Source organism: Podarcis gaigeae (assembly GCF_964106915.1).
Source record: "Podarcis gaigeae genome assembly, chromosome: 11".
In the NCBI taxonomy this organism is placed as follows: domain Eukaryota; kingdom Metazoa; phylum Chordata; class Lepidosauria; order Squamata; family Lacertidae; genus Podarcis; species Podarcis gaigeae.
In genome coordinates, this window is record NC_139687.1 from 41,282,874 (window position 1) to 41,309,823 (window position 26,950).

Here is a 26,950-nt window from a genome sequence, read left to right on the forward strand (position 1 = left end):
CCATCTAAAATCTTCCGGACAGACACTTCCTTTCACTTGAGTTCATCTGACAGTTCGCTTTACGATCCTCCCTCATGATGGTCCTAAACTTTGTGCATATGACTGAAGTCATAAACATCAAGGCAGGCACACGAATCACTGCTCTTCAGCTACTGTTGGTTTGTGCCAGTCAAGTGCTCTTCCTTTCCTCTGTGTTTTATTTAATTGGTGATCAAGAGAGGAGCAGTACAGGGGGAAGGAATGGATGCCCACGGCTAAAAGTTGGTGACATTTTCACTTCTTTGCAGAGATTCTCTGCTGTTCCAGTAAGTGCTAGTCTGCTCGGAAAGGTTACAGAAAAAGAGAGCGACAGAGATAAGAGAAAACAAGCATGCTAAATAAAACACAAATGTAGCCGTGGTCATATTGCATCCCTTTGCATTAATGTTGGTGGAGCAAACAGGATGCATACGCTTCTTTAATGCTCTTGACCCCAACATTGTCATTTCTTGTTTTTATTTTGGGGAAAGATGAGATCAGTGAAGAGAATCTCAAAACAAAGGTGATAATTTTACTGAAACAGCTTAATTACAATGCTGTTGTGAGCCCGGTTGTGCTGGCTGGAGTGCTTGCACTGGCGTCCACTAATAGAACTGGGTAGTTGTAGCCAACGCAGAATACTTTTTTATCAGTATTGCTTTTCTCACAACTCTTGAGTGGCCATTGCTTTTCCTATTGTTGTACAGATGGCAACACAGCCTTGCATTTAAGCACTTAGCTATTAGGCAACAACAAGTTGCATGTGGTCAAGTACATGGAATTTCATGTGAGTGAGTGATGGAAGAAAGATGGCGCATTCTATCCTTCCCATGTGCTCAGCATATAAACCAAGTGAGCTACTAGGAGAGAATAGAATTATTCCTCTCTTCTATGCCAGTCCCTACCAGGCTAGTATTTTTGGCGTGGTGGTAAGCAGGTTAGTAACTTTTGCAAGTTTATTTACACCGTGTTGTAAAATTAGACTGATGAGAATAAGTGATCTGTTTAAAGCCATAGTAAATCCATTGCTAATCTTGGATTTGAAGCCATCTTTTATGAAGTCAACTGTACTGGCTGATTTCGCTGTTCCTGGTTTTTTTTTTAATATCTATGAGTCATAAATCTACTGTAGGGATGTTTTGTGAAAGGCTGACTTTGGTTCAGAGCTGAACTTTTACAAGACAGTTCTAATATACAAACAGATTAACAATTTTCTTTCGCCCTCCCTCTTTTCATAGACAAACAGCATGAAGTGGAAATCCCATCTCCTACACAGAAAGAGAAAGAGAAGAAGAAACTGCCGATGTCTCAGATCAGTGGAGTGAAGAAACTGATGCACAGCTCCAGCCTAACCAATTCGAGCATCCCAAAATTTGGAGTCAAAACTGACCAAGAAGATATTCTGGCCAAGGTAAGGGCAATGCTGCTCTCTAGCTGGTTTCCTCACTTTCAGTGGAGCGATGTGACAGGCCAGTAAATCACATCCACAAGTTTGCCCACATTAGTATTTATTTACACTTCACTGCATGTCCACTCTAGACATGGCAATTTGCATTGAGGAGAGTTGTCATTGGAACTACATTAGTGGACAAGTAAAATTAAAAAAGGAAATTAAAAATAGCATTTCAACAGAAAATTGGTTGGTATGCTTATACCAAAAGAGCTTCAAGCAAGGGATGTAACATGCAGACGGCTCCAGGTTCATTCCCCATCACCTCCAGGTAGGGATGGGATGCGGAAACCCTGGAGAGCTGCTGTCAGTCAGTGTTGACAGTACTGAGCTAGATGGATCAACAGTCTTGGGTGTTCCTAAGCTTTCCCCACTTTGACCATTATGTTGCTCAAAACATAAAAAAGCATTGAGAATAGCAATAAGAGTGTAGCATTTCTGAAGGCTTTCCCACTGATCCCTCTTATTACTGGGTATCAGTGTACTAGTGAAATAATTCCGTTCCATTTCTCTCTCTGAAACAAGATACTCCCTCCCTGTTTTAAGTCTAGAAAACTGGTAGCTGAAAACTGGTAGTCTAGAAAACTGGTAGCTGAGAATGACTGGGATTGGTAACAGCAATCCAGTGTTGCGGTTTTGCATAAACCTCATTGAAAAACCCGGTATAGATTCTGTTTTCTGCTCGGTTTCATTTTAGGAACTAGAAGATGTAAACAAATGGGGCCTCCAGGTGTTTAAAATAGCTGAATTATCTGCGAACCGACCTTTGACTGTCATCATGTACACTATTTTCCAGGTATGTGTAACAAAAGGAGACTTTTCCATTTTCCATTTTCATCCTTTGCATGTATTGTAAAGGCAGCCATCTTTTCTCTCTTAATATTCCAGGAGCGAGAATTATTAAAAACATTTAAAATTCAACCAGACATGTTAATAACTTACTTGATGACACTGGAGGACCATTACCATGCAGATGTGGCATATCACAACAACATACATGCTGCAGATGTTGTACAGTCTACGCATGTGCTGTTGTCCACCCCAGCTCTGGAGGTAAGTTCACAGAAACAGAAGCTTTGTGTCACGGAATCCACAGACATCAAATCTTCCCCTTGCTTTTTTGCAGAAATCCTGCAGCATCGGTTTGCAAGACACTCTAGTCAGTTCAGTGGAGCAAAAAATACTTCTATTATTTGTTATTTATCTACATCTGCCATTTGTATGCTGCCTCATAACATAAAGTTCTCTAGGCAGCTTGAGAGACACAGACTTTGTTTCTGTTTTGTTTGCTTTTCTCTGAACTGAAGTGTAAAAGGCATGTTTTACAGAAGCTGTGAAATGTCCCAATTGTATTTCAGCATCAGCTTTTCAGTTCAGCCTTGGTTTATTTTCTGTTGGGTGAATCCAGTGTTGCATGAGCAGCTGTCAACTTGCAGAGGGGCCTTCTCTTCCTTTGTCACCCCTCTCCCACCTACAGCCTCCCAAATCTGCCCCAAACTTTCTGCAGCAGATTTGGGGGGCAGGGTACGTGGGAGGTTACAGAGCAGGGAAGAGAAAATGCAAGTCCCGTTGTGCAAGTTGATGTCTATATTGTGCTAGCTTTTATGACTTGCTGGCTGCTGCCACCAGCAGGGATCCCAACAGCACCGTGCGTGTGTGCATACACAAATTCGCCAGCCACATGTCTTTTATCAAAATGTGTTTCTTTCCATTTACTCTGTTTTTCCTTCCCCCTCAGGCGGTGTTCACGGACCTGGAGATTCTGGCTGCTATTTTTGCCAGTGCAATACATGATGTAGATCATCCTGGGGTTTCAAACCAGTTTCTTATCAACACAAGTAAGTGTGGTCTATTTCTGGTAAAACTTGCTCAGTTCACGCATCACATTAAAGCCGTAGGATTGTTTGATTTATTTTTTAAACTGTGGCTTTAGGTAAATGAGCAGCACTCTGAGAACCACTGCTGGAAAGGTCCTGGGGGTGCTCCGCCTGTGGCCGTGCCACCTCAAGCAAAACAAACCATAGTTTGGCTTTTTGTGTCCTCCAAACCCAGGCTTGTGGTTTTCCCCAAACCAACCACAAGTGGCAAGCCAAGAACAAGCCTCAGTAACCACTTGTGGTTTGTTTGAAGGAAACATACCCAGAGCCTTTGTTTGTACAAAATAGCAAGCCAGAATGGCTCATTTTGCCCAGGATCAGGAGTGCCACAGGTATTTAAGAGCACCATGCACCAACTTATGCCTGCTTGTTTATGTGAAAGTAGGAGTATTGTGTTTTTGCAGTATTAATGTATGTGACCTAGTTCTTCTTATTTATTAAATTTGTATACCGCAGGTCTCAGGGTGCTTCACAACATAAAAATGCAATGTAAACGCACAAAATACATTAAACCCTCTCCAGAAACGAATAACACACCGACCCCTACCAATTGTGTATTGTTTCTTGTTTCTGTTAATTAATAATAATTTGTTACTTGTATGCCACCCATCTGACTGGGTTGTCCCAGCCACTCTGGGCAGCTCAATAAAATAAAATAAAAATAAAATAGCAAAAACACAATACAATACCACACACTAAAAACTTCCTTGTTTCTTTGCTGCTGCTGTGCTTACTAAAAGCCAAAGAGGTGGCAGTCTAAGGTGGGCGATGGAAGGAACATTGGCTTCCTTAACTCTTCCTCCACAGTGGTGCAGTTTGTTAATTTGAGATTCTGGACTTACGGTCTTACGGCTTGCAATGAAGGCTATGGCGGCCTGATCCAACTTCACAAACAGTGCTATAAATCTGTAGGGCAGATGTTGCTAAGTTGGTTGGTGTGGGGATGGGAATGCTCTGGCCCTCATTCAATAATAAGAACCTAATAATTTTTCGCTCCAACCCACTGATCACCGCTTGGGGAAGGGTCCTTGCTCAGTTGCAGAGCACAAGCCTTGCGGGTGGAAGGTCCATGGTTCAGTCCCCCCATCTCCAGGTAGGGCTGTGAGAGATCCTGTCCACAATCTCGAGAGCCACTGCCAGTCATAGAATTAGATTTGGAAGAGACCAACTCCTGCAGTGCAGGAATATGAGATTAAGAGTCTCATACTCTTCCAAGTGAGCTATCCCAGCTGGCAGCATAGACAACACTGAGTGAGGGGAATCAATGGCCAGACTTTTATTAAGTCACCCCAGTATACTTTTTCACCCAAGCATTGCCATGGACTTCCCTACTGGGCCACTAAAACAGATGGTGCATAAAGTGTATTATGTTTAAGGGTGGGTAGGTGAGAGACACTGGATTATATTATGAGTTCAGAGAGTTGCTCCTCAGCTGCAATTTTTAGAAACATGTTGTCAGAGCTGCCTCTAGATCCCAGCTCACAGAGGACCAACGCCAGGTTGATGTAATGTACAAAAGTCTTTATTGAAGTTTAGTTTCCATTTCAACTCCAGAGCGTGCAGCCCTACGTCTTAGACCTTAGATCGGCGAAGTCCCGTCTGAATCACTTCCCCTTCCGCACCAGTTTAAGATCCTAGCCCTGCTCCACCTTCTGCGCTGTTCTCTCCTCCTCTGGGCCCTCCTGCCCGCTGGGGCATTGCCCTTTCTGGACTCTTCCGACGCTGAGTCGCTCAGCTCCTCCCCCTCCCTCCGGCGGGCTTTAGGACCAGGTTCCCAATCCTCATTCTCTGCTGTCCCGCGCTCCTGTACATTTGAACTTGCCTCTCGCGCCAACCCAGTGACCTTTCTCCTAACCGTCACACTGCTTGTGTCACTGCTTCCCCCTTCCGGGACACTGGCCGGATCTGACCTTCCCCCTGTTGTCAGACTCTCCGATGGAGGCGTGGTCAGCCCTGTCTCGTCTTCTCTCCCTGGTGGGGAATGCACTGGCCCCGATGCTTGGGACTCTTCCCCCCCACTCCGCTCTGGTAGGGAAGCTGGTCCTGATTTCCAACTACTGCTCTGGGAGTCCCTGCTGCCCCCTTGCTCCTGGAACGTTCCCCTTGGGAACCCCCTGCCCTTGGCCGCTGGCGCCCCCTTCTGTGAATCTTCCGATTCGCTGGAGAGGCTCGTGGAATTCCTCGGACCACTTTCCTCTCCTGCGCTCCCCTCGGATTCCTCCCTCTCGCTCTCCATTTCCTCTCTTCCCTGCGCCTCTGCTCCTGAACCCCTGACACATGTTTTTCCACTAATATACAAGTAAGCTATTCCCTGCCACGCAGAGAGGTCTTGGTTATAAAGCAGTGCATGCCACTCATAAAATGCTAATGTGTTCAAAAATTGTTTTGCGTACTGTTCCTGAGAATTACAGGCATCTTGCCACATCACGACAACTGGATAATTATTAGACTCCAAAAAACCCTCTTGCTTCCCTCATTTAAAATACAATTTTTTTAAATGCAGAGCACTAAAAGCTTGAGGATTTTATGAATTAGTCATTCACTGTGGGAGGTTACTGTTCTACAAAGTGCAACTCTTTTTGGTTTTGATTCTTAAACCTTTCACATGTGACTATGAGATAAATGGAGAATTCATTGGCAAAACAAGGTCTCCCTCCCCACTTTCTGTCAAGTTATGACTCTGGGAGAAAAAGAGCGAGAGGGAAGATTCCTTCGCTCACGTGTTTGGTACAGGAGAGCGAGACTGCGGGAAAATAAATTGGAGCTCAAGAGCTTCACCATGCGGTCCTGTTGAGCTGCAGGGATTTTTCAGCCAAACTTTACAAAAAAACAAACCACAGAACCCTAAACAAAGCGACAGTCAGTAGAACAGACTGATGCTCAGCTAGCTTTAGGATATGGAAACTGTAATAAGCAGAAATTAATGTCAACCAATGACAAGCAGTGTGTTTCACGGGTCTTGTATCTAGAAGAATCTAGGCTGAATAGAGGGAACGAAACGCATCTATAACTGAGTGCCTCGTTAGGGGAGTTGTAAATAAATGCAAGTTGACTGTTTTTTGTTTTTCTTACCACAAATGTTTCAAGATGTTTGTGCGTGTACTTCACTTGATTTCGTACAGACCGAGATAGAGGTTTGCATTTGGAGAGCATAGGACATCTCTCTGCAGTTTTTGGTAGCAGTGAGGAGGAGGAAGCCAGGAATTTCAAACCAGTGCAAGGAAATTATATATGCGCACTTGGTACAAGAAAAGGCTCTTCATGGGGGGGGGGGAGGGACAAAAAGGCAGTGAAAGTGAGAAACTGCTTACAAGGAGGTAATTACTGTGCAGTTTAAATCCTGAAACCGTTCTAAAGGTGTAAGACATAAATTCTACATGCCTCAAATATTCAGTGACAGAAGTGGCAGGAGGAGGACTCTCTGCCCAATGTGACCTGATAATACACGAAAAAGGAGAGTTTTGGGGACAAAATTTGTATTGATATTCACTGAGCACTTATTAATGCAGAGTAAGCCTTTGCTGGGACGCAGGTGGCGCTGTGGGTTAAAGCCTCAGTGCCTAGGACTTGCCGATCGAAAGGTCGGCGGTTCGAATCCCTGCGGCGGGGTGCGCTCCTGCTGCTCGGTCCCAGCGCCTGCCAACCTAGCAGTTCGAAAGCACCTCCGGGTGCAAGTAGATAAATAGGGACCGCTTACCAGCGGGAAGGTAAACAGCGTTTCCGTGTGCGGCTCTGGCTCGCCAGATGCAGCTTTGTCACACTGGCCACGTGACCCGGAAGAGTCTCCGGACAGCGCTGGCCCCTGGCCTCTTAAGTGAGATGGGCGCACAACCCCAGAGTCTGTCAAGACTGGCCCGTACGGGCAGGGGTACCTTTACCTTTACCTTTAAGCCTTTGCTGCAAGATTTGATCATGATTGTTATGGTTTCCACTTCTGAAATTTTGCAAAGCCTTCAGAAGAAAGTTGTTTTTCAAAATTCCAAGAGCAGGAGGAAATCAATGATCGTGATCAGATCTTGCAGGAAACACATCCTCTGCATAATGCAAGCATTTAGTGGTCTCCAGAACAGTGGAGCCAGTTGTAGCTGAAGAAAGGTCTGTTGTCAAATATTGTTACCTGCAGCCTTCTGAGCCCAGTTCTGGTTTGGGTTCGTTGGTTTGGCATTCTACACACAACAGCTGTCAACTCTGCAGAACAAGACGTATCTGAGGCTGCTCAAGAGAAGCAATGTGATGTTCCAGCCATGTAAATTATAAATTGTTCTTTTTGGATACCTTACAACTGTGAGAAGTCAGAAAGAAAAGTTGTGGACAGGTAGGAAAGGGATATAGGCTTTCTTAACGTTCTACCTTGTGCCTGTCTTGCAGACTCTGAACTTGCCTTGATGTACAACGATTCATCAGTCCTGGAAAACCATCATTTAGCTGTGGGCTTCAAGTTACTGCAGGAAGAAAATTGCGACATTTTCCAGAACTTGACAAAAAAGCAAAGGCAATCATTGAGGAAGATGGTCATTGACATAGTGAGTTGCCATTTGAATGTACCTATCTTTGTACTTCCTTGTACTTTTCTGGTAGGATTTAAAACCTGAAATTGCACACAATGTGCTTTTTCCTAAAGCATTTTAAACTTTCTTTTAACAGAGCAGATTCTCAGTGGCTTGTTTAGTCTTACTCATAATTATTTTGAATTTACCCACCTGTTCTGAAAAAAATACCCTGCTGCTGAGTTATGAGTGATTATGAACTGTTCCACACAAAGTGGTTCTCCCTGGGTTTTGCTGTTCATGGGAACACTCAGAAAACATTTATTCTGCACCCACAAAACCTCTCTGAATTGGTGTCGCTATAGATTCTAGCTAGGTATTTAGTATAAGATGCTGCCACTATGCCAGATTAAATTCCCCACATCATCATTTTATTTGTATGCCGCTTTTCCACAGTTAAAAACAATGTTAAAGGTAGCTTATAACATGACAAGATTTACATAATTACAAAAGTCATAAACAATAAATAAACCACATCAAAAAAATACACAACAATTTCCACATAAATCAAAATCTAAAACTAAGAATGCAGCATTAATATCACAGTTTAAAATGACATAGGTAAAAAATAACAGCAATTTAAAAACAAAAACAGAGCCCTCTCTGCCCGGCAGCAGCAGTCCTTTGTGGAGCCTAGGTCAGGTGGTGAGGGGCAGGACAGAGCCCTCAGGCGCTCGGCAGGGGAGTCCTCCTAGAAGAAATTTGAAGATAATTTTAGTAATCCATTGCTTTCTCTTCTCCTCCAAGGTGCTTGCAACAGATATGTCTAAGCATATGAATCTTCTGGCTGATCTGAAAACGATGGTTGAAACTAAGAAAGTGACTAGCTCTGGAGTTCTGCTGCTTGATAACTATTCAGACAGGATTCAGGTAAGAGAGATATGCTGCTGTGTGCAGTATAAACCAGGATTACCTCTCTTCTTCCCATCGTGTGTATTCCAGTAGACGTACATTGTCTTGTTTTCTTGTCATTCCTACCTGCAAAAAAACATTGGTTGTGTCTACTAAATATGCTTTGCATAGACCACTGTGAGCCGCTGAAATCTTCCCCTATGGTTGAAAGCAGCCAAGTTGCATAGCTTGATTAAGTTTGCCTAAGGGGCTACTCTCCTTTGAAACGGATCAGTCTTGCACTTACAGCATTTTTGGCCTTTTAATACAGGCAGAAGCTGCAGATGTGAGATAATTGGAAGGCTATTAATGTCAGTGTGAAAAACACACAGCCCACCACCCCCTTTGCTGTTCAGAATAAACCTTGCACTCGGTGTATTTTTGAGATTCTGTTTTCACGCCCGTCAAATGTGCAAATGGAAAAAAGGGCTCTGTCTCCACAGGTTTCTCTAGAGAAATGTGTTTTCTGTCTGCTTTAGGTTCTGCAAAATATGGTACACTGTGCAGATTTGAGCAATCCGACAAAGCCACTCCAGCTATATCGCCAGTGGACGGATAGAATAATGGAAGAGTTCTTTCGGCAGGGAGATCGAGAACGAGAGAGGGGGATGGAAATCAGCCCCATGTGTGATAAGCACAATGCATCAGTAGAAAAATCACAGGTAATCTGTCAGAAGGGAGCAAAATGCAATGTGGTTGATAGAACATTATATAACTTTTAGCTGGGAAATGTTAACTCTTTTGTGTAGGTTTGCGTTTTTAAAAAATCATGATTTAAAACAGGGGGCTTTCCCTTAGGGGTCACATGCCAGCCAAAGCCGGTGATTAGTGGAGCCAGAGACGAAATTGTTTTGGATAAACGCTTTCATTACTATCTTTACGTGCCAGGCATTTGGCTGATTAATGTTCTATGGCTTTTTAAACTTTTGGGGGGGGGGGTTGTTACTGCTTTGTTTATGTTTTCGCATTTTATATTTCTCTGTTGTGAACTGCCCTTGGGATCTTCAGATGAATGGTGGTATACAAATTTAATAATATTAACAATGATCTAGAATTAAAAATATGCTGCTTCAGTTTTCACCATGGCTTCCTCAGATTATAATCCCCAATCCTCTGTCCAGTTTATTCAGAGTTAAGACCACTGGGCTTGATGGAGTTACTCCCAAATAAATATACACAGGGTTTGTTTTTTTTTTAACTAAAGGAGCTACAGCTCTGAGTGTGATATGCAGATATGTACACAAAAGTCTACCAACTAGAATTTGAGGCACTTTACCCTTAGTAAGTACATTGCTTGCTCTTGTCAGAGCACAGAATTATGGAAAAGAGTAAAGACAGCCTGGGACGACTTCTGATGCTGCACTGAGGCTCAGAGTCACTTGGAGAACCATGAAAATATTTTCTGGTTTTGAATAGTTAAAGGTTTAGTGCGCTGGGGTGGGGGTAAGCTCCCATTTATCTCCTCAGCTATGGGCTGCAGTTTATAACTCCAAATAGTTGTGCTGATCTCAAGCTCAGTGTAGTATCGGAATGATCCCTCCCCTTGGAGAACGAAATTATGGCAGGCTACAAAGTTGATCCATGACAAGGATCCTCTGCAAGATAGGATGCAGGAGACAGAAGGGAGAATTGCAGAATCTAGTAGAGAAATTGGTCAAGGTAGTTCCCCCTCCTTTGGAAATAACCTCTCCCCCCTAATTTTGCATTACAACAGGTGGGTTTTATAGACTACATTGTTCATCCTCTCTGGGAGACCTGGGCAGACCTTGTACACCCAGACGCCCAAGACATCTTGGACACGCTGGAAGACAATCGCGAATGGTACCAGAGCACAATCCCTCAGAGTCCGTCTCCTGCCCCGGATGACCAAGAGGAGGGGAGACAGGGCCAAACAGATAAATTCCAGTTCGAGCTAACGCTGGAGGAAGATGGTGAATCGGACACAGAGAAGGACAGTGGGAGTCAAGTAGAAGAAGACACCAGCTGCAGTGACTCCAAGACTCTTTGCACCCAAGACTCAGAGTCCACTGAAATCCCACTTGACGAACAAGTTGGAGAGGAAGTGGTGGAGGAGGAGAGCCAGACAGAACCTTGTGTGCTAGAAGAACGTTCTCCTGACACGTAACGGTGCGACGGCTCTGCCGCTCCCTCTGCTTTCTCTCTCTCCTACTCTCTTTTCAAGAATCAGAAATGGTTTCCAAAGTGCATGTCACTCGGCACAGCCATGGTCACGCCTCACTGTCATCTGCAAGAGATGTTCGCTGATCAAAAACTGACCTTGATTACCCTGTTTGGCACTCAGGAATATTGTAACCAGAAATGTTCATTGTTCATAGCATCCAGAGAGCAAAAGGAAGGGAAACACCTGCAAAAAGAACAGTTTAACGAGAATTCAACTTGGCAGATACAATCAGAGTGTCTACTCCAAGCTGTTTTCAAAAGGAGTGACAGCTGGTCCAAAGCTTGTGTGTGCGTGTGTGTTTTGTATTGGTTTTTAGTTTCCTGAGAAGAGGCATTAGTAGCATACATCACCAGAATATACAGAAGGCGACCGGCGAGTGAACAAGGTTGTTAGCGGAAAGCGATCGAGCTCAAATAATGGGGACACAACACGAATCTGTTACCAGTAGGAAGATGAAGCTGTGGAAGTCACATAATTTTCTAATTTCAAGTCTTCCTAACACATGACTGAAAAAAAAAAGTGTAACTCAGTGGGTTGCACTGACGTCTGCATTTTGTATTATATGTAAAATGGAAATCTTTTTGTAGAGTTTACTTTTATTATTAAATGTATTGAGGTATTATATTTAAAAGAATGCAACACTCTCAGAACTTCATCTGCCACTGATTCTTTCTCCCCCCCCCCCCCAAAAAAAAAGAGTAACTTGCAAGTTTTCAGTACAAATATGAGCTACACTGGATAAATCCAATTTTATATTTGTTTGCACTTAAGATTTTCATACCAATTCATTCAGCTGTTGTAAAACAACTCTGTGTTCTAGACCAATGACAGCTATCAAACACTCATTTTCCCCCTCCCATGTTGCAGAAAACTTGTTTGTTGGCATTAATTTCTGGCTTTTCTTACTGTAATTTCCCCAGAGCAGCAATATTTCATCCGTGAAATGTCCTCAGAAATGGCTTGGTTGCTGCAGACCCAGCTTTTATTGCTGTGGGCTTACTATAAAATTTCTAAAATCTAATGGACCGTTGCAGTAGCAGTTCCCCAAAATTTTGATTGCAACCCACTGCTGGATGGCAGCAGCCTTGAGTATTGAGCACCAAACTCCTTACCGTGGGGTCCAGAGAGTGGAGGACTCCAACAAAGAATAGGGTTAGCAGGGGAGATCCCGAGGAAGCTCCAAAACAAAGATGAAACTCCATTAGCAGCTCCTAAGAAAGAAAAGTTGGGGGGACACTCCTATTAGAGTTGGGATTTGCAAGTCTACAGCTAGCATGAATGTGACTCTTGCTATAAATACAAACCTTTTCTTTGCTAATTACATCATTCCCACAAGGCTGCTCCTAGTTGTGTATGCAAAGATTTGCTGTACCAGCAAATAATAATACTTAGGGTGAGGACACATGGACTGCTGTGACAACACAGGGCTACAGACTGTGCCTGTTCAAAGAGTACTTACAATTTGTAGTGGAATCTTCGCTGCTTCAGAAACAGACTGAGGCACCCTATTAATCCCCCTTAGTAGCTTTTTGCAAAGGTGGCTGGGAATATAATGTAAAAGGTCACCGATAAATCAGCCCCTTTAAAAATTAGACAAAATCAGCTTTTGACCTTGAATATGGCAAGAAATATATAATAGTCTTTAAAAAAAAATCTGCAGAAAGGATCTTGCATTTTTGTCCACTCGGTGACTTTTGTTTTGCTCCTTTTGCTGTCCTACTGAGAGGTCACGTTGAACGAATAAATGTCTAGGATGGAATCGTAAAGGTTATGTTAGGGACTAGAAATGCATGACCCTATAAAATAACAGAGCATTTGCAGAATGAAGTGTAGCCTGTAATGCACCACAGAATTAAATGTCATCAAAGCTATTGGTTTTAATGGGTTTGTGTACATTTAACTCTGTCTCTCATTGTGCCCATCCTGCAACCAGTATGTGATGAAAACTCTGCAGGGTGGCGGAGATGGTGGGTGTGAATTCACATCTGCCTCTGACCTGCGCTGCGACTGTGTTGCAGTGGGTGTTGGGGGCATAAATATGACTAGAGTCATGTTTGTGACTATGCATGATAACATCTGCTGCCTTATCAACATGGAGCGTTCAATTGCCTGCAACCCTCCCTCCATACCCAGCATAGACCAGCTCTTCTATGCAGGGTCCCTCCTGCATAGATTTGGCTTGAACGACGAGGCTGTTTTGACCCAATGAAAACAGTGGATTGGAGGTAGACCAGGTGAGGTCACAACTAACTCTTGAGTCCCATTGATTTCAATAGATTGACCTTTTACGTCTTGATACAACCCACAGATTATACTTGGTTGACTAAACCAAGGAAAGTTTGGGACACTGCTAAATATCCGATTTTAAATGAAAGCACTGACTGATGGGGATTTTTTTAAAAGTGCATTTTAATGTGTCTCGTCTACCTTTTAGCTCTTGATGGCTTTTACTGAAGAAGGAAAAACTCAAGAAGTTGATGAAAGAATTTCACCATGTTGTTGTCAGCCTAGGCTCCTGTCCTCCCCTCACTACGTCAACATTTGTTAGTCCCCAAGAGTGCCTGGAATCTTAACGAATAAAGCAATATCAATTCCAAAAATCAGTATATATCGGGAAGGGTATTTTATCTGCACTAAAGGTTTAATCCTACAAACAGGGGTAAACTCTAGCTGGAGCCAGCCAGAGACTTAAGTATTGGGGAAAGGCCAGCGTCTAATGCTGAGCAGGGGAAGGGGCACGTCTGGCCTCTTGAATAACATTTTTTTAATGGTTATTCTCAGATGCTCAGTTTTAAGGAGGTTCATGTCTGTTGATAGTTCTGGTTAGTGTATACCCTGTAAGATTAAACTGTCAAAGAAAAAGGAGAGGTAATGAAAAAAACCACCATATTGTGTAAAATACACACCCATATACATGGACAATCAAGTGGCAGGAAACATAATAATGTTTAGAGGCAGGGATCGAATGCACTGTACAATCTTCGTTTGTTTGTTTGTTTGTTTTACTTTGCCAAAGTGTGCTTTAGCGCCAGCACACTACTCTAAAAACAACAACACAATACTATTGAAAAAGTGTTTTAACATGTTTTCTTTGTGTTTCTGTTTTGTTTGTTTTTTGCCATAAGAGAAATGCAATGAAGTCGATTGAGGATTGTGTAGAGAGGGGGGAAAGACAGAAAGAGGAATCTGAATTTGCATCTATATTTTAGCTTGCAAGTTGCTTTTCTCAGTAATACTGTGTCTGCTCCTTTTTAATTTCTGGTTTTACACCGTTCTTCTAAAAACAAAACCTTAAAAAAGATCAGGCAAAATAGGTAGAACAAATCACATTCAAAAGGTTGGGGTTTTTTATATTTAAAAAAAACTTGAGGATGAAATGAATTTTACAGGCCGCTTTGACAATTCTTTTAAAACCCATTTATTTATTTTTTATTTGTGCCATGCATATTTTTTTTCTCACCAAATGACCTTACTTGTAATAAGTCTTGTTTGTCTCTGTTTACAACCATGTATTTATTGTAATGTATATATTGTAATGTTAATTGTAAATTATAAGTTCTTATTATAACATCATCCTTGCCAGGGTGGTATTGCTATATTTGGAAACTCTTGGTGAGAGAATTAATATTGTGTATACATACTCCCTCACCCCCACCCCCTTGTACATTCTGTAATATATATCCTATATCACCTTAGAGCTTGTTTATGGAAGAGTTGAGAAAAATTATAAAGTACATAGTTATATAAATTAAAAAGCTGCAGGTCTTTGGTCCCAGGGCTGTGCCTTAACTTTAAACAACATTTTCTTCTGTTTTGCTGCATTTGAAAGAAAGGTCGTTGTGGAACATCGGCTGGGCATATCTCCACCGCCCTTCCTCCCCTCTCCCCCAAGGGACACTGGTCCTGGCCTCTCTGGGATGCTCTGCATTCCAACGGGGTTTTATCTAGCTTCCTATTGGAAGCCCAAATGCTAACCTTGGGCATCAATTGCACCTGCCTGATAAGAGTGCTTTCCCCTTTTCAAAATGTATCTTAAGGGCATCACTTTATCCCAGCCTTTATCAAAATCCAGCTGTGTTGTGACGACCACTCCCATCAATCCTGGGTAGCATAGTTGTACTGGCTGGGGATGATGGGAGTTGGGGTCCAAAATCTCTGGAGGACACTAGGTTGGTGTAGGCTGCTGTGTCTTGCCCTTTAAAACAACAACAAGCAAACCAAAAAACACAACCGCCCTTTAATCAACCAGGCTGGGGCACCGTTCATCAACAACCCCACTGAAACGTGGAAGTTGCCTCCTATGCACTTCAAGGAAGAAATGTCCCGAGTCTGGGATGTGCCCTTTTCTTACCAATACAACAACTCTCACAATTATACCTAATTTTATACTGCGTAGTAAATATACAACACTGACCCTGAACTCCCCCCCCCCCCAACACTACTAGCAAGCACTGCAAGCAGCCAGAGCTCAGTCCCGTATAAATGGCTCTGTGGGTGCATGTATAGCGTAGGTGTAAAGAATGACTGTAGCCTTTTAGACGGTTGAAACACTTCTCATTTCTACTTTTATTTTTGCAGAGTTTGCCGTGTCTTGAAGGTGTTGTCTTGCTGCTGTTCTTGATCATGTAATTTCGTAGTATCTGATACCTCGTCACCATTCCAATAATGCCCAGCCCTTGTAGCATGTGACTGTTCAGTGAAAGGAGAGATTCTTTTTCAAGGAAAAAAAATAGCCTCCTTTTTGACACAAACTGTAGATTTTAGCAGCCCTGGCCCAAAGGAATAAGATTGCTTTTGTTTTAAACAGTATAAAAGGGACACTATAACAACAGAATTACTGAACAATATTTTTGTTGTTTTCAATTTGGTTTGTTTCCTTTGGGTATGTCTTTAGAGTGGCACATTGTGTGAACATTGCAATTAATTCAATGGTTTCTTAGCCGCTCTTACAGCCTATGGGATAGTACTGTACGTCAAATACCTTCATATGAAATTTTTATATGCAATGGAAATAAAAGCATGGGTTGATTCTGCCTAGATACTGTACTTGACCATCTTTTTGCAAATAAATTTATCTTACACTGTTGACTGCTCATCTGTAATAAGATCTATTTTTTTTAATGTTTGCTTGCCCAACCCAAAAAGATACTACATATGTCTAATACAACTTCATAACTATCTCATCTGTAGCAAAAAGTTGCAGAAAGCAACTGCCTACCCTCCTTTTGGGTGAAGACACCAGAAAGAAAGGAACATTTGGAGTCCATTGTCCAGCCTACCACCATTGAACATAGCAGTCTCCCACATCCAGCTAGAGACCACACATGGGTGGGAGCAGACTTTTACATATACTGGTTATATTCTTCACTGGATGAAGAATCATACATACAAATTATTGCTGGAATGTGGCAATTGCCCACCTGTGATCCATGCCCAGTCTCAGCTTTGAGTAGCACCACTAAGTTATGTTGAACAACATCAAGTATGTTTAATAGTAAGAGTGATATGCTGGATGGCATGTGACCAGAAGTTCTAGGTTTCTTTGTTGAGTTTTATGCAATCAAGTGTTGCTTGTTTGCATGCATAGACTTGAACCAGGGTCCTTGTCTACAATATTTGCTCATCATTTTCCCCAGCGCTCTCTCTATGGCTCAGCCTCCATATGTTTTTTAATCTTTCCCCCCAATAAATTTTATTAAAGTTTGAAAGAAAATAGACAAAGGTTGATAAATATCCAGCATCTTATCATTAAAGATAAAAAACTAATTTTTTAAAAAAACCAAAAGAAGGAAAATAAAAAGGATAACTTAAACAATTATTCTGTCAGCTATCTAGAAATTTAATCAAAACATCCACTCCAAGATAACACACAACAATTCCACTTTCTAGAAACCAACATTTCTTTCAATCCTCAACCCCAGATATCATAAGTTCATTTTCTTCACAAAAAAATCTACACAGGCGCAGGGGTTACATTCTGTGTGCATTGGCAGGGCCCTCATAAAGTGTTCTACCCTGTCCCCATTCTACCCCTTTAGTGACTTTTTAGGTCACTTCCGGATTTGGCACCATGTACGATCATGTGTCAATTGGACATGCTTAAATCGGTGGTTGCCTGTTACGAGTTCCCAGTCATTAGTAAATACTGACAATATTATTTCTCTGATTAAACACATCAACTTTGCCATCTCAGCTAAGTTCAATAATTTTAACAACCATTCCTCCCCGGTAGGCAATGATTAAAACTTTCAACCTTTGTGCATATAAAAGTCTTGCCGCTGTAATCATGTATTGATATAATGTTCCTTTTCTAACTGTATATCCATTATCCCCAGCAGAAAAAGTTCTGGCTTCAACTGAATGCAGATGTTTTAAACTGCAATTCCCATGTCCATGCAGGCTGGACTGATTGCAGTCGAAAACATTTGGAGAGCACCAAGTTCACGTTTGCTACCATAGCTAATAAAAATCCAGTGCATGTGCTTAAATCTCCCCCATTGGAACCAACAGACCTTAAGAGTGCCTGACTTTGGCCCAAGTTTTATGCAAAATTACCAATCAGTTATTTGTGAACTTTACCATGATAGGAGCATATGGTGTGCAGCTTAAAAAAAATTCTGTATGCATTCTCTGCTGTTGACTATGATGTGAAGGATACAGATGGCCACATGGAGCACTTGAGATCTAATTTGAGGTCTTGGTGCAATCTAGAACCCTGGAAAAACCGGAGCTCCAAAATTCACAGCCTTCAAGAGCAGAAAAGGCTCTCTGCTTCAGAAGTTACCCAACTCATGGAGGACGATGGGCAGGGCAACATGGTGTAAAGCTAACACACACAACGTCATTGTCTCCCACCCCACTCCCCAAGGATGGGAGACTATACAAAATCCTATAGGTGCGGCTCTGAACTGAGACCTGTGGGTGAAGGGAGGTATATAAATTCAATAAAATAAAAACTTCAGAGGAATATTCGACATCTCCATTAAAAACAAACAAACAAAAATCAGATAGTAGGAATTGGAAAAGAATCCTCTCTGCCTGAGACCCTGTACAGCAGCTGTGACTGAGGGAAGCCAATACTGGCCGAGAGAGACAAACAGTCTGATTTGATAAGCAGTTTGCTGTGCTCCTCAGAATGGGTGTGTGAGTACAATGACATGAGCACCAACCACGCTTTTCAAGGATGCTGAACTCCAAAGGCTGAGCAGCACAACAGAACCAGAGGGAGGATTGTGTGGGAGATGCAAACTCCCAAAGGAGAACACAGTGAACCTGATAAAGCTGCCATCCCTCTGAGCTTCCCAGTGGCAATGCCATACGGCCATGTGGCTTGGGACACTTCTGCACGGCACTTGGGCAAAGCACATGTTGCCAAGGTGACCGTGGAACTGCTGCGGAAAAGCCGTTGAGAAAAACATAGGGAATATCTCTGACCAGATTAGCAAGCAGTGCCAGCACGGATAATACCCAACACTTATTTTGTGTGCGTGTGCTGAATCCCGGCACTGCTCCATCCCAACAGATGATGTTGTCTCTAACACTGGCAGCCGACCATCCTCTGGCTGGCAGGGTCAGCGCCATGCAGGCAGCAGCATGTGAGTAGGAGAGAAAAGCGCTGGATTTGCGTAGCTCTTCTGAAGGTGCTCTCTGTGCCTGCGACAACATCCTCTATTTGCATCCTTATTAAAGAACGCTCTGGATCAAGTGAGCAGAACCCATACGGTATTCTCCTCAACTGCAGACCAGGTCTCTCAGCCTGCTGTTTGACCCCAATACTAAACTGCCGAATCGTTTACTGTTTGCTCACATTCTCCAGGGTGGCCATGTGTTAAAAGAGCATGTGGCACATGCGCCAGCAGCGCTCTGTGCAGGCCTGACTGGCCCAGGACCCACCATTGTGAGGGGGAGCACATCTGTGCACACCAGGATGCACCAGGCTCTCTTCTCCATCTTACTGACTGTGTAGCTAGTGGGGAGGGCTGAGGTCTCCACAAATGCATGGGGCAGGGTGAAGCATGGTCACCAGACACTGTGCTACTCCCCTCTCAATGCCTGCTGAGTGGGTTTTTTTTCCTGAACATCCCTGGCATAAAGTCTTCCAGAATCCCCAGTATGAGTCCCTCATTTCATCATACCCAGAAGGATGTAAGAGATGATGAAGGAGGCTTTTCAAACAAGCAGTCTGCCACTCAGCTGAGAGGTGCAATATTTCACTCCCCTTCCCTACCCTCAAGCACATAGGTTTAAATGAGGATGGTCGTGTGCCCTATTATATACAGAACAGTCCTCTATTTTGAAGGCTGCCCAGTACATGTCTGTGGTTTAAAGACAACCATAAAAGGGGAAGGAAGGAGCTCTGAATCTGCCCCTCAGGCACACACGGCACCTGCTACCACCTGCACTACGGTGAGATGGATTGTATTTCTATTTAATGTGTAAATGATTACTTCAAAATCCCCATCTATACGTATTATTGTGTGCAAATTTTATACTAAACAGTGTCCTCTCTTTGGGGCAGATGATGTTAATCCTTTTTTTTCGGCAACACAAAACTATCCCACTTCATTACAGTGGTACCTCAGGTTAAGAACTTAATTCGTTCTGGAGGTCCGTTTTTAACCTGAAACTGTTCTTAACCTGAAGCACCACTTTAGCTAATGGGGCCTCCTGCTGCCACCGCGCTGCCGGAACATGATTTCTGTTCTCATCCTGAAGCAAAGTTCTTAACCCGAGGTACTATTTCTGGGTTAGCGGAGTCTGTAACCTGAAGCGTATGTAACCTGAAGTGTATGTAACCCATGGTACCACTGTATTTATATCCACCTTTTTACTCCCAAGGGCTGTTCGCAAATAAACAATGATGCCAAGGAAAGGAAAGGTGTTCTACAAGTATTGCCATGTGATCAAAATCAGCAACGAATGGCTGCTTTAAGGTGAAAAAATAATCTGCCTGCATTCTCACTGCAGACCCTTCTTGTCTTGTGCCATTTGGCATTTACTTGCCATATAGAGAGGTTCCTATTCTGCTTTGATTGCCTGGCAAAACCACAAGACGTACAGACATCTTACTTTTTCATACACTGGGGGAGAGGTGGTTCTGTAATGACTTCATTTCCCCTCAGATGAGTTGAGAGCTCAGTCTGATGCCTTGGCAGCCCCCGAAATATGTGTCGTTTAAAGATTAGTTTTCTTTCCCCTTCCTCTGAAATGTTAGTAAGAGAGAGGGGGGGTTTATTGAGAAATACCAAAGCATTTTCTAGCCAAAGGGCTCTGAGGGCTTTATTTTTATGAACGGATCTATTTTAAGACAAAGCTCAAACAGAGCACATTGTCTGTCCTATTACTTTCCCATGTGCTGGCACGTGGGGGGGGGGAGGTCAGCAGAGAAGCAAAGGATGTTGTTAGGTTAAAAAGCTCACCTTGGCAGACATGTGCAGAGCTTTTCTTCCACAACATCATCCTGTTTAACGCCCCCCCCCCCCGAAGGGACTTAGGAGCCATTTGGCATGACAGCAAGGAGTCAGCTCAGTGTTTATCATTGTATTGTGATGTGCAGGCACCGCTAATTCTGTGTCACTCTACATTAGCGTCATATCTAGCAGGTTTTTATTCTCAGCTTAAATCAGAGTAGAAATCAGAGTGCACTTGATCCACGTGCCTTGGCCATATATGAATGAAGCACCATTCGACCTTTCACAAAAGTGGAACAATGTGATGTGCAAGCTGAATGAGCCCAGGAATTCTGCCTCCTGCCTCTTTCCCAGCATGCTGCTCTCCAATTTAAGTGAATGGCATAAGTCTCAATGGGCTAGCAAGGCTCTCTGCATTTTATAAGGGATTAAACACGTGCCAATTTTTATGAAAGAGCTGCTCTGGATTTGTGGATGTTTTATGAATGGAAGCCTAGGATCGTCTCGAATGCAGCCATGGGCATATTCTCTTTTGTCCCTGAACTGTGAAGAGCAAGTCAATTTTATGAATAAACAGAAGGATATTCCTTTCCTTCCGATACATTGGCTAATGGACCTGACTTAGAGGGACTTGCCAATGTTTGTCTGAAGATCTACCATGGATGTCTGTAAGGGCTGCTAAATCCTCTCAGGATTTCAGGACTCATGTTTGCGATGCATGGTTTTGCCGGAAACTCATAGACTTCCTACAACAAAACTTAGTTCATGTCTTATGGGAGCAATGTCCGTCCACAGTAAAGTCTGGAATAGTCCATGCTGCATTTGTGGGTTTTCTCAAAGCACTCGCTATTCCTGTGAATGTAATATGCTTGAACTGTTTTTAATTCTGAACTTTAAAACTGTGGTAACTCACCTTTTGACCTGCTGGTGAATACATTTAATAATAATAATAATAATAATAATAATAATAATAATAATACTTTGCACAGAGGCACCATCAGTGGAAGATGCAAGGACAGCAGAAAGAGCTTTGCTTGGGGGAGCAGGCTTAGGAGCTAGAAGGAATTGAGTGGGTTGCAAACATGTTGTGTGGGTGGAGAGGAATGGGCAAAAGAATCGTCAGCCTGCACCACCACATTAAAAAGTGGGAGGCTGGGATGGAGACAGAATGCTTTGTGCATTTGTACCATGCAGAGGGAAAGGAAACCAGACCGCTGGGCTGGGCTGATCAGATGTAAGCGGCGCAGGAACAAGTGAATCACTGCTAACCTCTAGTTTCAAACATTCTGATAATGAAAGGGTTGGGGCTTTTGTGACTGCCTTTTAATTCATACATAAACATGAAACTGAAAGAGATCTAATAATAGTAATGAAGGGATGCTACCGGCAGCAGTTTTCGTGGCATAATTGCCCCACTGGCAGAGCAAAAGGCAGCATCTCTTCGGCTTTTTCTTAGCTGCATAAAAGGCCCAGTGGAACGGGGATCAGCTATTGCTAACCTAACAGAGAGAGCAGCTGTGGCTTTAGAATCCTGCCATTAAGATACCCGTTTGTAGTATGGAAGAGCTTACAGCCATTGCATATGTTACTGTAGTTGTCCATTGGCACCAAAAGTGGCGACGGTAGGATTTAGGGGGAAACATTTTAGAACATTTGCAGAGCTTTGAAACTGCCAGCAGGACAAAGTCAGCCTCACAGATTTGAGTCTTTAGTGGGCTTATTATACAGGTACAGGATAAAATTGCACATCTCTGCTACAATGAGGGCTATGAGCTCTCTATTGAAGACGGGCACCAGCCCTTCAATGTGAGAAGAGGAGGCTGTATGAGATGGGCCTTTGGCCTAATCCAGCACAGCTCTTCTTAAGACACTATACATTTCAAGCAGACGGTTTCCTCCATAATCTTGGGAGCTGTAGTTTGTTACAGGTGCTGGAAATTGCCATTCTGGAGGCAAACTACAGTTCTCAAAATTCTTTCTGGGAAGCCATGAGTTTGAAATGTATGGCATGGATGTGACCAGTGCTGGCAATTGGTACAATTTAGTCAGGGCCATCCCCAGCTCTCCTGACTTCTTTGTTGCTGTGCTTTACTAGAATTATCATTTAAACTTGTAAATTGCTTGCTAGCCAAAAGATCGCCAGACAACTTACAGCCTATTTGAAACTTGAAAATAAATTTAAAAGTGCATGTTATACAAGCACCATCTCACAAAAAGTCATGCATGCAGTTCATGAAAAACACATGCACACCCAGCAGCAGAATACTAAACTTCAGCAGCGTACCAACAACAGACAATATCATTGCAGCCCATCAAGAGTCAACATAGTCCATAAATTCATAGAATCAGAGTTGGAAGGGACCCCAAGGGCCATCTGGTCCAGCCCCTTGCGATGCAGGAATCATGGCTAAAGAATTCCTGACAGATGGCCAACCAACCTCTGTTTAAAAAGCCTCCAAAGAAGGAGAGCCCTTTCCGCTGTTGAACAGCTCTTGCCATCACTAGGGAGAGCATTCCACAAATGGGGAGCTGCAACTGAAAAGGGATGGTGCTCAGTTATATAAGGAAAGCTGCAGAGTTGCAGATGTTCTGCAAGAAGTTGTTTATGACAAAAGGCACACCCTGAATAAAAGCATTTACATGAAAAATGGAACGGAGAAAACTGCAAAATGCAGCTGAGTGAGAGCAACCAGGGGGTGTTTCTTTCCTTCTTTCTATCACATTTAAAGTACACATGCAGGGAAACTGTAGTTTACCCCCCCAGAGCTACAACTCCCAGCACCCTCCACAAACTAGAGTTCCCAGGATGTGTGTGTTTTATATGCGCTTTAAATGTATGGTGCGTGCACAGCTGAAACAGCCAGCAGAGCTTTGCTTGACCTTGTTATGTGGTCCAGAAATCTATTTCTTCTTCTATCACACTCTCCATAAAATCTGCATTATGCGCCTGACTTTGAAAAGGTCAGTTTGATCAAAGGTAATAATGGCAGGTGCTCATGTTGGTACGCAGATGCCAAAAGCGATTACTGCCTTCTGCAAGATAATAGGGAGCAGTTTTCCCCCCATCATTTGTAGCAGGTTCTGCTAAATTACTGGCTTCTTGTATCTTGTCTCAGCTGGCCTTAAACCCCAAGAGTCTGACTGTGTGGAACTACTTTTTCTCCCCCTGCTTCCGTTCTTGGGCTTCTGCCAGCCTTGTACAGTACTTGGAGCTTCTGGGTCACTGAGCAGTTTCCCTGTGGGACAACTGCTGGTAGGTTTCCCAATCATCATTCTGTCCAGATGGGCTGCTGGCAGAGGTTCCTATAGCAGGTCTCCAAGCCTGGGTTTCTCCCAGGTGTGTCATGCTTTGCCAGCTGGTAAAAAGTACAAGCTCGTTATGACTTAGACCCCCCCCCCCAACCTGATCCTTTGCCGGTTTGTTTGAAAGTAAGATGAGTTCCGGACTGCCACTGTTCTGCAGGAATGATTGCAAGCACGTGCCAGAATTTAGGTGTGTGCAATTCAAGCGGAATATGACAAACCTACACAGCATCTTAAAAAGCAGAGACATCACCTTGCCAAAAAAGGTCCACATAGTTAAAGCTATGGTTTTCCCAGTAGTGATGTATGGAAGTGAGAGCTGGACCATAAAGAAGGCTGATTGCCGAAGAATTGATGCTTTTGAATTATGGTGCTGGAGGAGACTCTTGAGAGTCCCATGGACTGCAAGAAGATCAAACCTATCCATTCTTAAAGAAAGCAGCCCTGAGTGCTCACTGGAAGGACAGATCCTGAAGCTGAGACTCCAATATTTTGGCCACCTCATGAGAAGAGAAGACTCCCTGGAAAAGACCCTGATGTTGGGAAAGATGGAGGGAACAAGGAGAAGGGGACGACAGAGGACAAAATGGTTGGATAGTGTTCTCGAAGCTACCAACATGAGTCTGACGAAACTGCAGGAGGCAGTGGAAGACAGGAGTGCCTGACGTGCTCTGGTCCATGGGGTCACGAAGACGACTAAACGACTAAACAACAAAGTGCAACAAATCCACTTGAAAAAAATATAAAAGCATGGCTTTTTGCAGTTAGGGAAGTGACAGAGAAATGCATTGAAAAGTGTGGGATTAATGCGAAGACATATAAACATCCCAAAAGAAATTCATTGATATATTGCAAACAATTCAGAATGAATGCTCAGTAAAGGCTGGAGATGATCTAAACTCTGCATAAGCTTTGTGCAAGCAAATCAAGACGAAAGCTCAATAAGCAGGCTGTCTGGAGGAGCCCATTGTCTCACCAAGTTCACTCCCATTTAAGCAAACGCAATAGGGCTGCAGCCTGCAACGAATTTTCCTTCCCAATATAACAGCATGAACGTAACGTTCTGATGGGAGAAGCACCTTCTGATGGGAGAAGTGCTGTAGCCTTGACTACAGTGATCAAATGCAAAAGGGGTGAAGAATCCTGCATCTTTAATAATGGCACAGAATCATGCATAGCTTTCCTCACTTGCGTATGGTCAAAATTCCAAAGAAGATGCAACAAATGCATTCTCAACATGCTCAGATGCAAGTGCTGTTTCAGATCTATATGCTAACCATATTAGGTCATGGAACTCAAGGCCAAAGAATAATGTGGCCAAGCCATATGTTTTAGGCTGAAAACACCTCCATTTTCTAGCTGCCTTTGTGAACTGAAATCTGTCTCCTTGCCGCCTCCTTTTACCCTGCTGGCATGTTTTCTTCCTTAACAAATTCTGCTGGTTAAAAGGCATCAGTGGTGCAGTTAAGTCATTTAAGGCTCTGGTCTGAAGGAGGCGAGAGTGGGGGCTCCTTAGATGGCCTTGTGTGTTGCTTCAACATGGGAGCCCAACCCTGTTGCATCAGGGCATCCCTTTGGACCTTGTCCTGAATGCAGCCTCAGATTTCTGCCCCAAACTTGACAGCACCACTGAAAGGAACGTCTGACTTCCTGAGAGGATAATTTGTGTGAAATCCAGGTCCTACTCCAACTACAGTACAATAACCACACTGGCCAGGGATGCCAACTTGAATTGGGGGGCCCCAGGTAAGCCCTGCCATACATAATCACTCACAAGATGTAGCGCCCCCCCCCTATCTGAATGGCAATGCCCATCAACTTTGGTGGAGGGCAGCCCCTCACATATTTTATGGGGGGCACAAAGGGACCTCTGTCACTTTGAGTTTGCTACGACGACACAGGCTATTGTGCTGTTGTAAACCACAGAACCTAGGACTTGCTGATCAGAAGGTCAACGGTTCGAATCCCTGCGACGGGATGAGCTCCCATTGCTTAGTCCCTGCTTCTGCCAACCTAGCAGTTCGAAAGCATGTCAAAGTGCAAGTAGATAAATAGGTACTGCTCCAGCGGGAAGGTAAACGGCATTTCCATGCGCTGCTCTGGTTTACCAGAAGTGGCTTAGTCATGCTCGCCACATGACCCAGAATCTCTACGCCGGCTCTCTCAGCCAATAAAGTGAGATGAGCGCCGTAACCCCAGAGTCAGCCATGACTGGACCTAATGGTCAGGGTCCCTTTACACCTTTTTACTCTTGAAATACATCACACACCCCAAGCCCTTTGGCACTGAAGGTTTACAAATTAAAGGGAATCAAGGAATTGGAGAGGGGAGGGGAGGAAACACAGGCACTGATGTAAAGGTAAAGGTAAAGGTACCCCTGCCCGTACGGGCCAGTCTTGACAGACTCTGGGGTTGTGCGCCCATCTCACTCAAGAGGCCAGGGGCCAGCGCTGTCCGGAGACACTTCCGGGTCACATGGCCAGCGTGACATCGCTGCTCTGGCGAGCCAGAGCCGCACACGGAAACGCCGTTTACCTTCCCGCTGGTAAGCGGTCCCTATTTATCTACTTGCACCTGGAGGTGCTTTCGAACTGCTAGGTTGGCAGGCGCTGGGACCGAGCAGCGGGAGCGCACCCCGCCGCAGGGATTCGAACCGCCAACCTTTCGATCGGCAAGTCCTAGGCACTGAGGCTTTAACCCACAGCGCCACCTGATGTAAGAGGCCCCAAAACCACTTCATCAGACTTGCACCCAGTCCGTCCATCCCTCCCACAAATGAGCTTGCTTCGATCGCCCTTCAGATTCTTGCCTGCCACTCCACATGCAAATCGTTATATTTCTAAATCCCCTAAGTACAGGGCAAGGCCTCATGCCTACTTCAAACAAATCACTGGGTTTAAAAGCAGGATTGGGGGTGGGGGGTGGGGGTTTCATTGTAAATATAGCCAATCAATCCGAAAGTGTGAACCGCCTGTCGCAATGCCTGCACAATAGTGGTGGTGAATCAGTCTCTGCCCCCCCCCCCGCTCCTCCTTCATGCGCATCTTCAAGCTGAACTGCACTTTATTGGAATTCATTAATAATTTATGTTGAGGGGGGGAGATTGTGTGATCTTCCAGCTTTGTCTTTGGTGACAAAGGCAGAGCACAGGATGCTTTTTAGATCTTCGCAACCTACGCTGCACTGGGGATTCTTGAAAAGGAGATGAGATCTTTGGGGAGATGAAAATAAAATTTAAAAGGAGGAGGAGGAGGAGGAGGAGGTGAGCCCCT

General features: G+C 43.7%; 1 protein-coding gene and 1 long non-coding RNA gene across 14 annotated transcripts in view; one reads left to right on the forward strand and one right to left on the reverse strand.

The window, feature by feature from the left end:
- Window positions 1-16,051, forward strand: part of PDE4D (phosphodiesterase 4D) — a 611,966-nt gene extending 595,915 nt beyond the window's left edge. For all 12 annotated transcript variants that reach the window (XM_083703504.1, XM_083703503.1, XM_083703505.1 and 9 more), the window contains 8 exons: window positions 1,257-1,429; window positions 2,166-2,264; window positions 2,357-2,521; window positions 3,207-3,306; window positions 7,714-7,868; window positions 8,640-8,762; window positions 9,263-9,445; window positions 10,498-16,051. In XM_083703504.1, the coding sequence (XP_083559630.1) occupies window positions 1,257-1,429; window positions 2,166-2,264; window positions 2,357-2,521; window positions 3,207-3,306; window positions 7,714-7,868; window positions 8,640-8,762; window positions 9,263-9,445; window positions 10,498-10,908 (1,409 nt within the window). In that variant the 3' untranslated portion in view covers window positions 10,909-16,051. The remainder of the gene's footprint in view (window positions 1-1,256; window positions 1,430-2,165; window positions 2,265-2,356; window positions 2,522-3,206; window positions 3,307-7,713; window positions 7,869-8,639; window positions 8,763-9,262; window positions 9,446-10,497) is intronic.
- LOC310827579 lies at window positions 4,006-7,771 on the reverse strand. Of its 2 annotated transcripts, none has more exons than XR_014556434.1 (3): window positions 7,696-7,771; window positions 5,635-6,602; window positions 4,006-4,806 (listed from the first exon to the last, which is right to left on the reverse strand). It is a non-coding gene; the product is annotated as an uncharacterized lncRNA (long non-coding RNA). The 2 variants fall into 2 exon arrangements; XR_014556435.1 differs by lacking the exon at window positions 7,696-7,771 and adding an exon at window positions 7,463-7,683.
- Window positions 16,052-26,950: the final 10,899 nt, after the last annotated feature.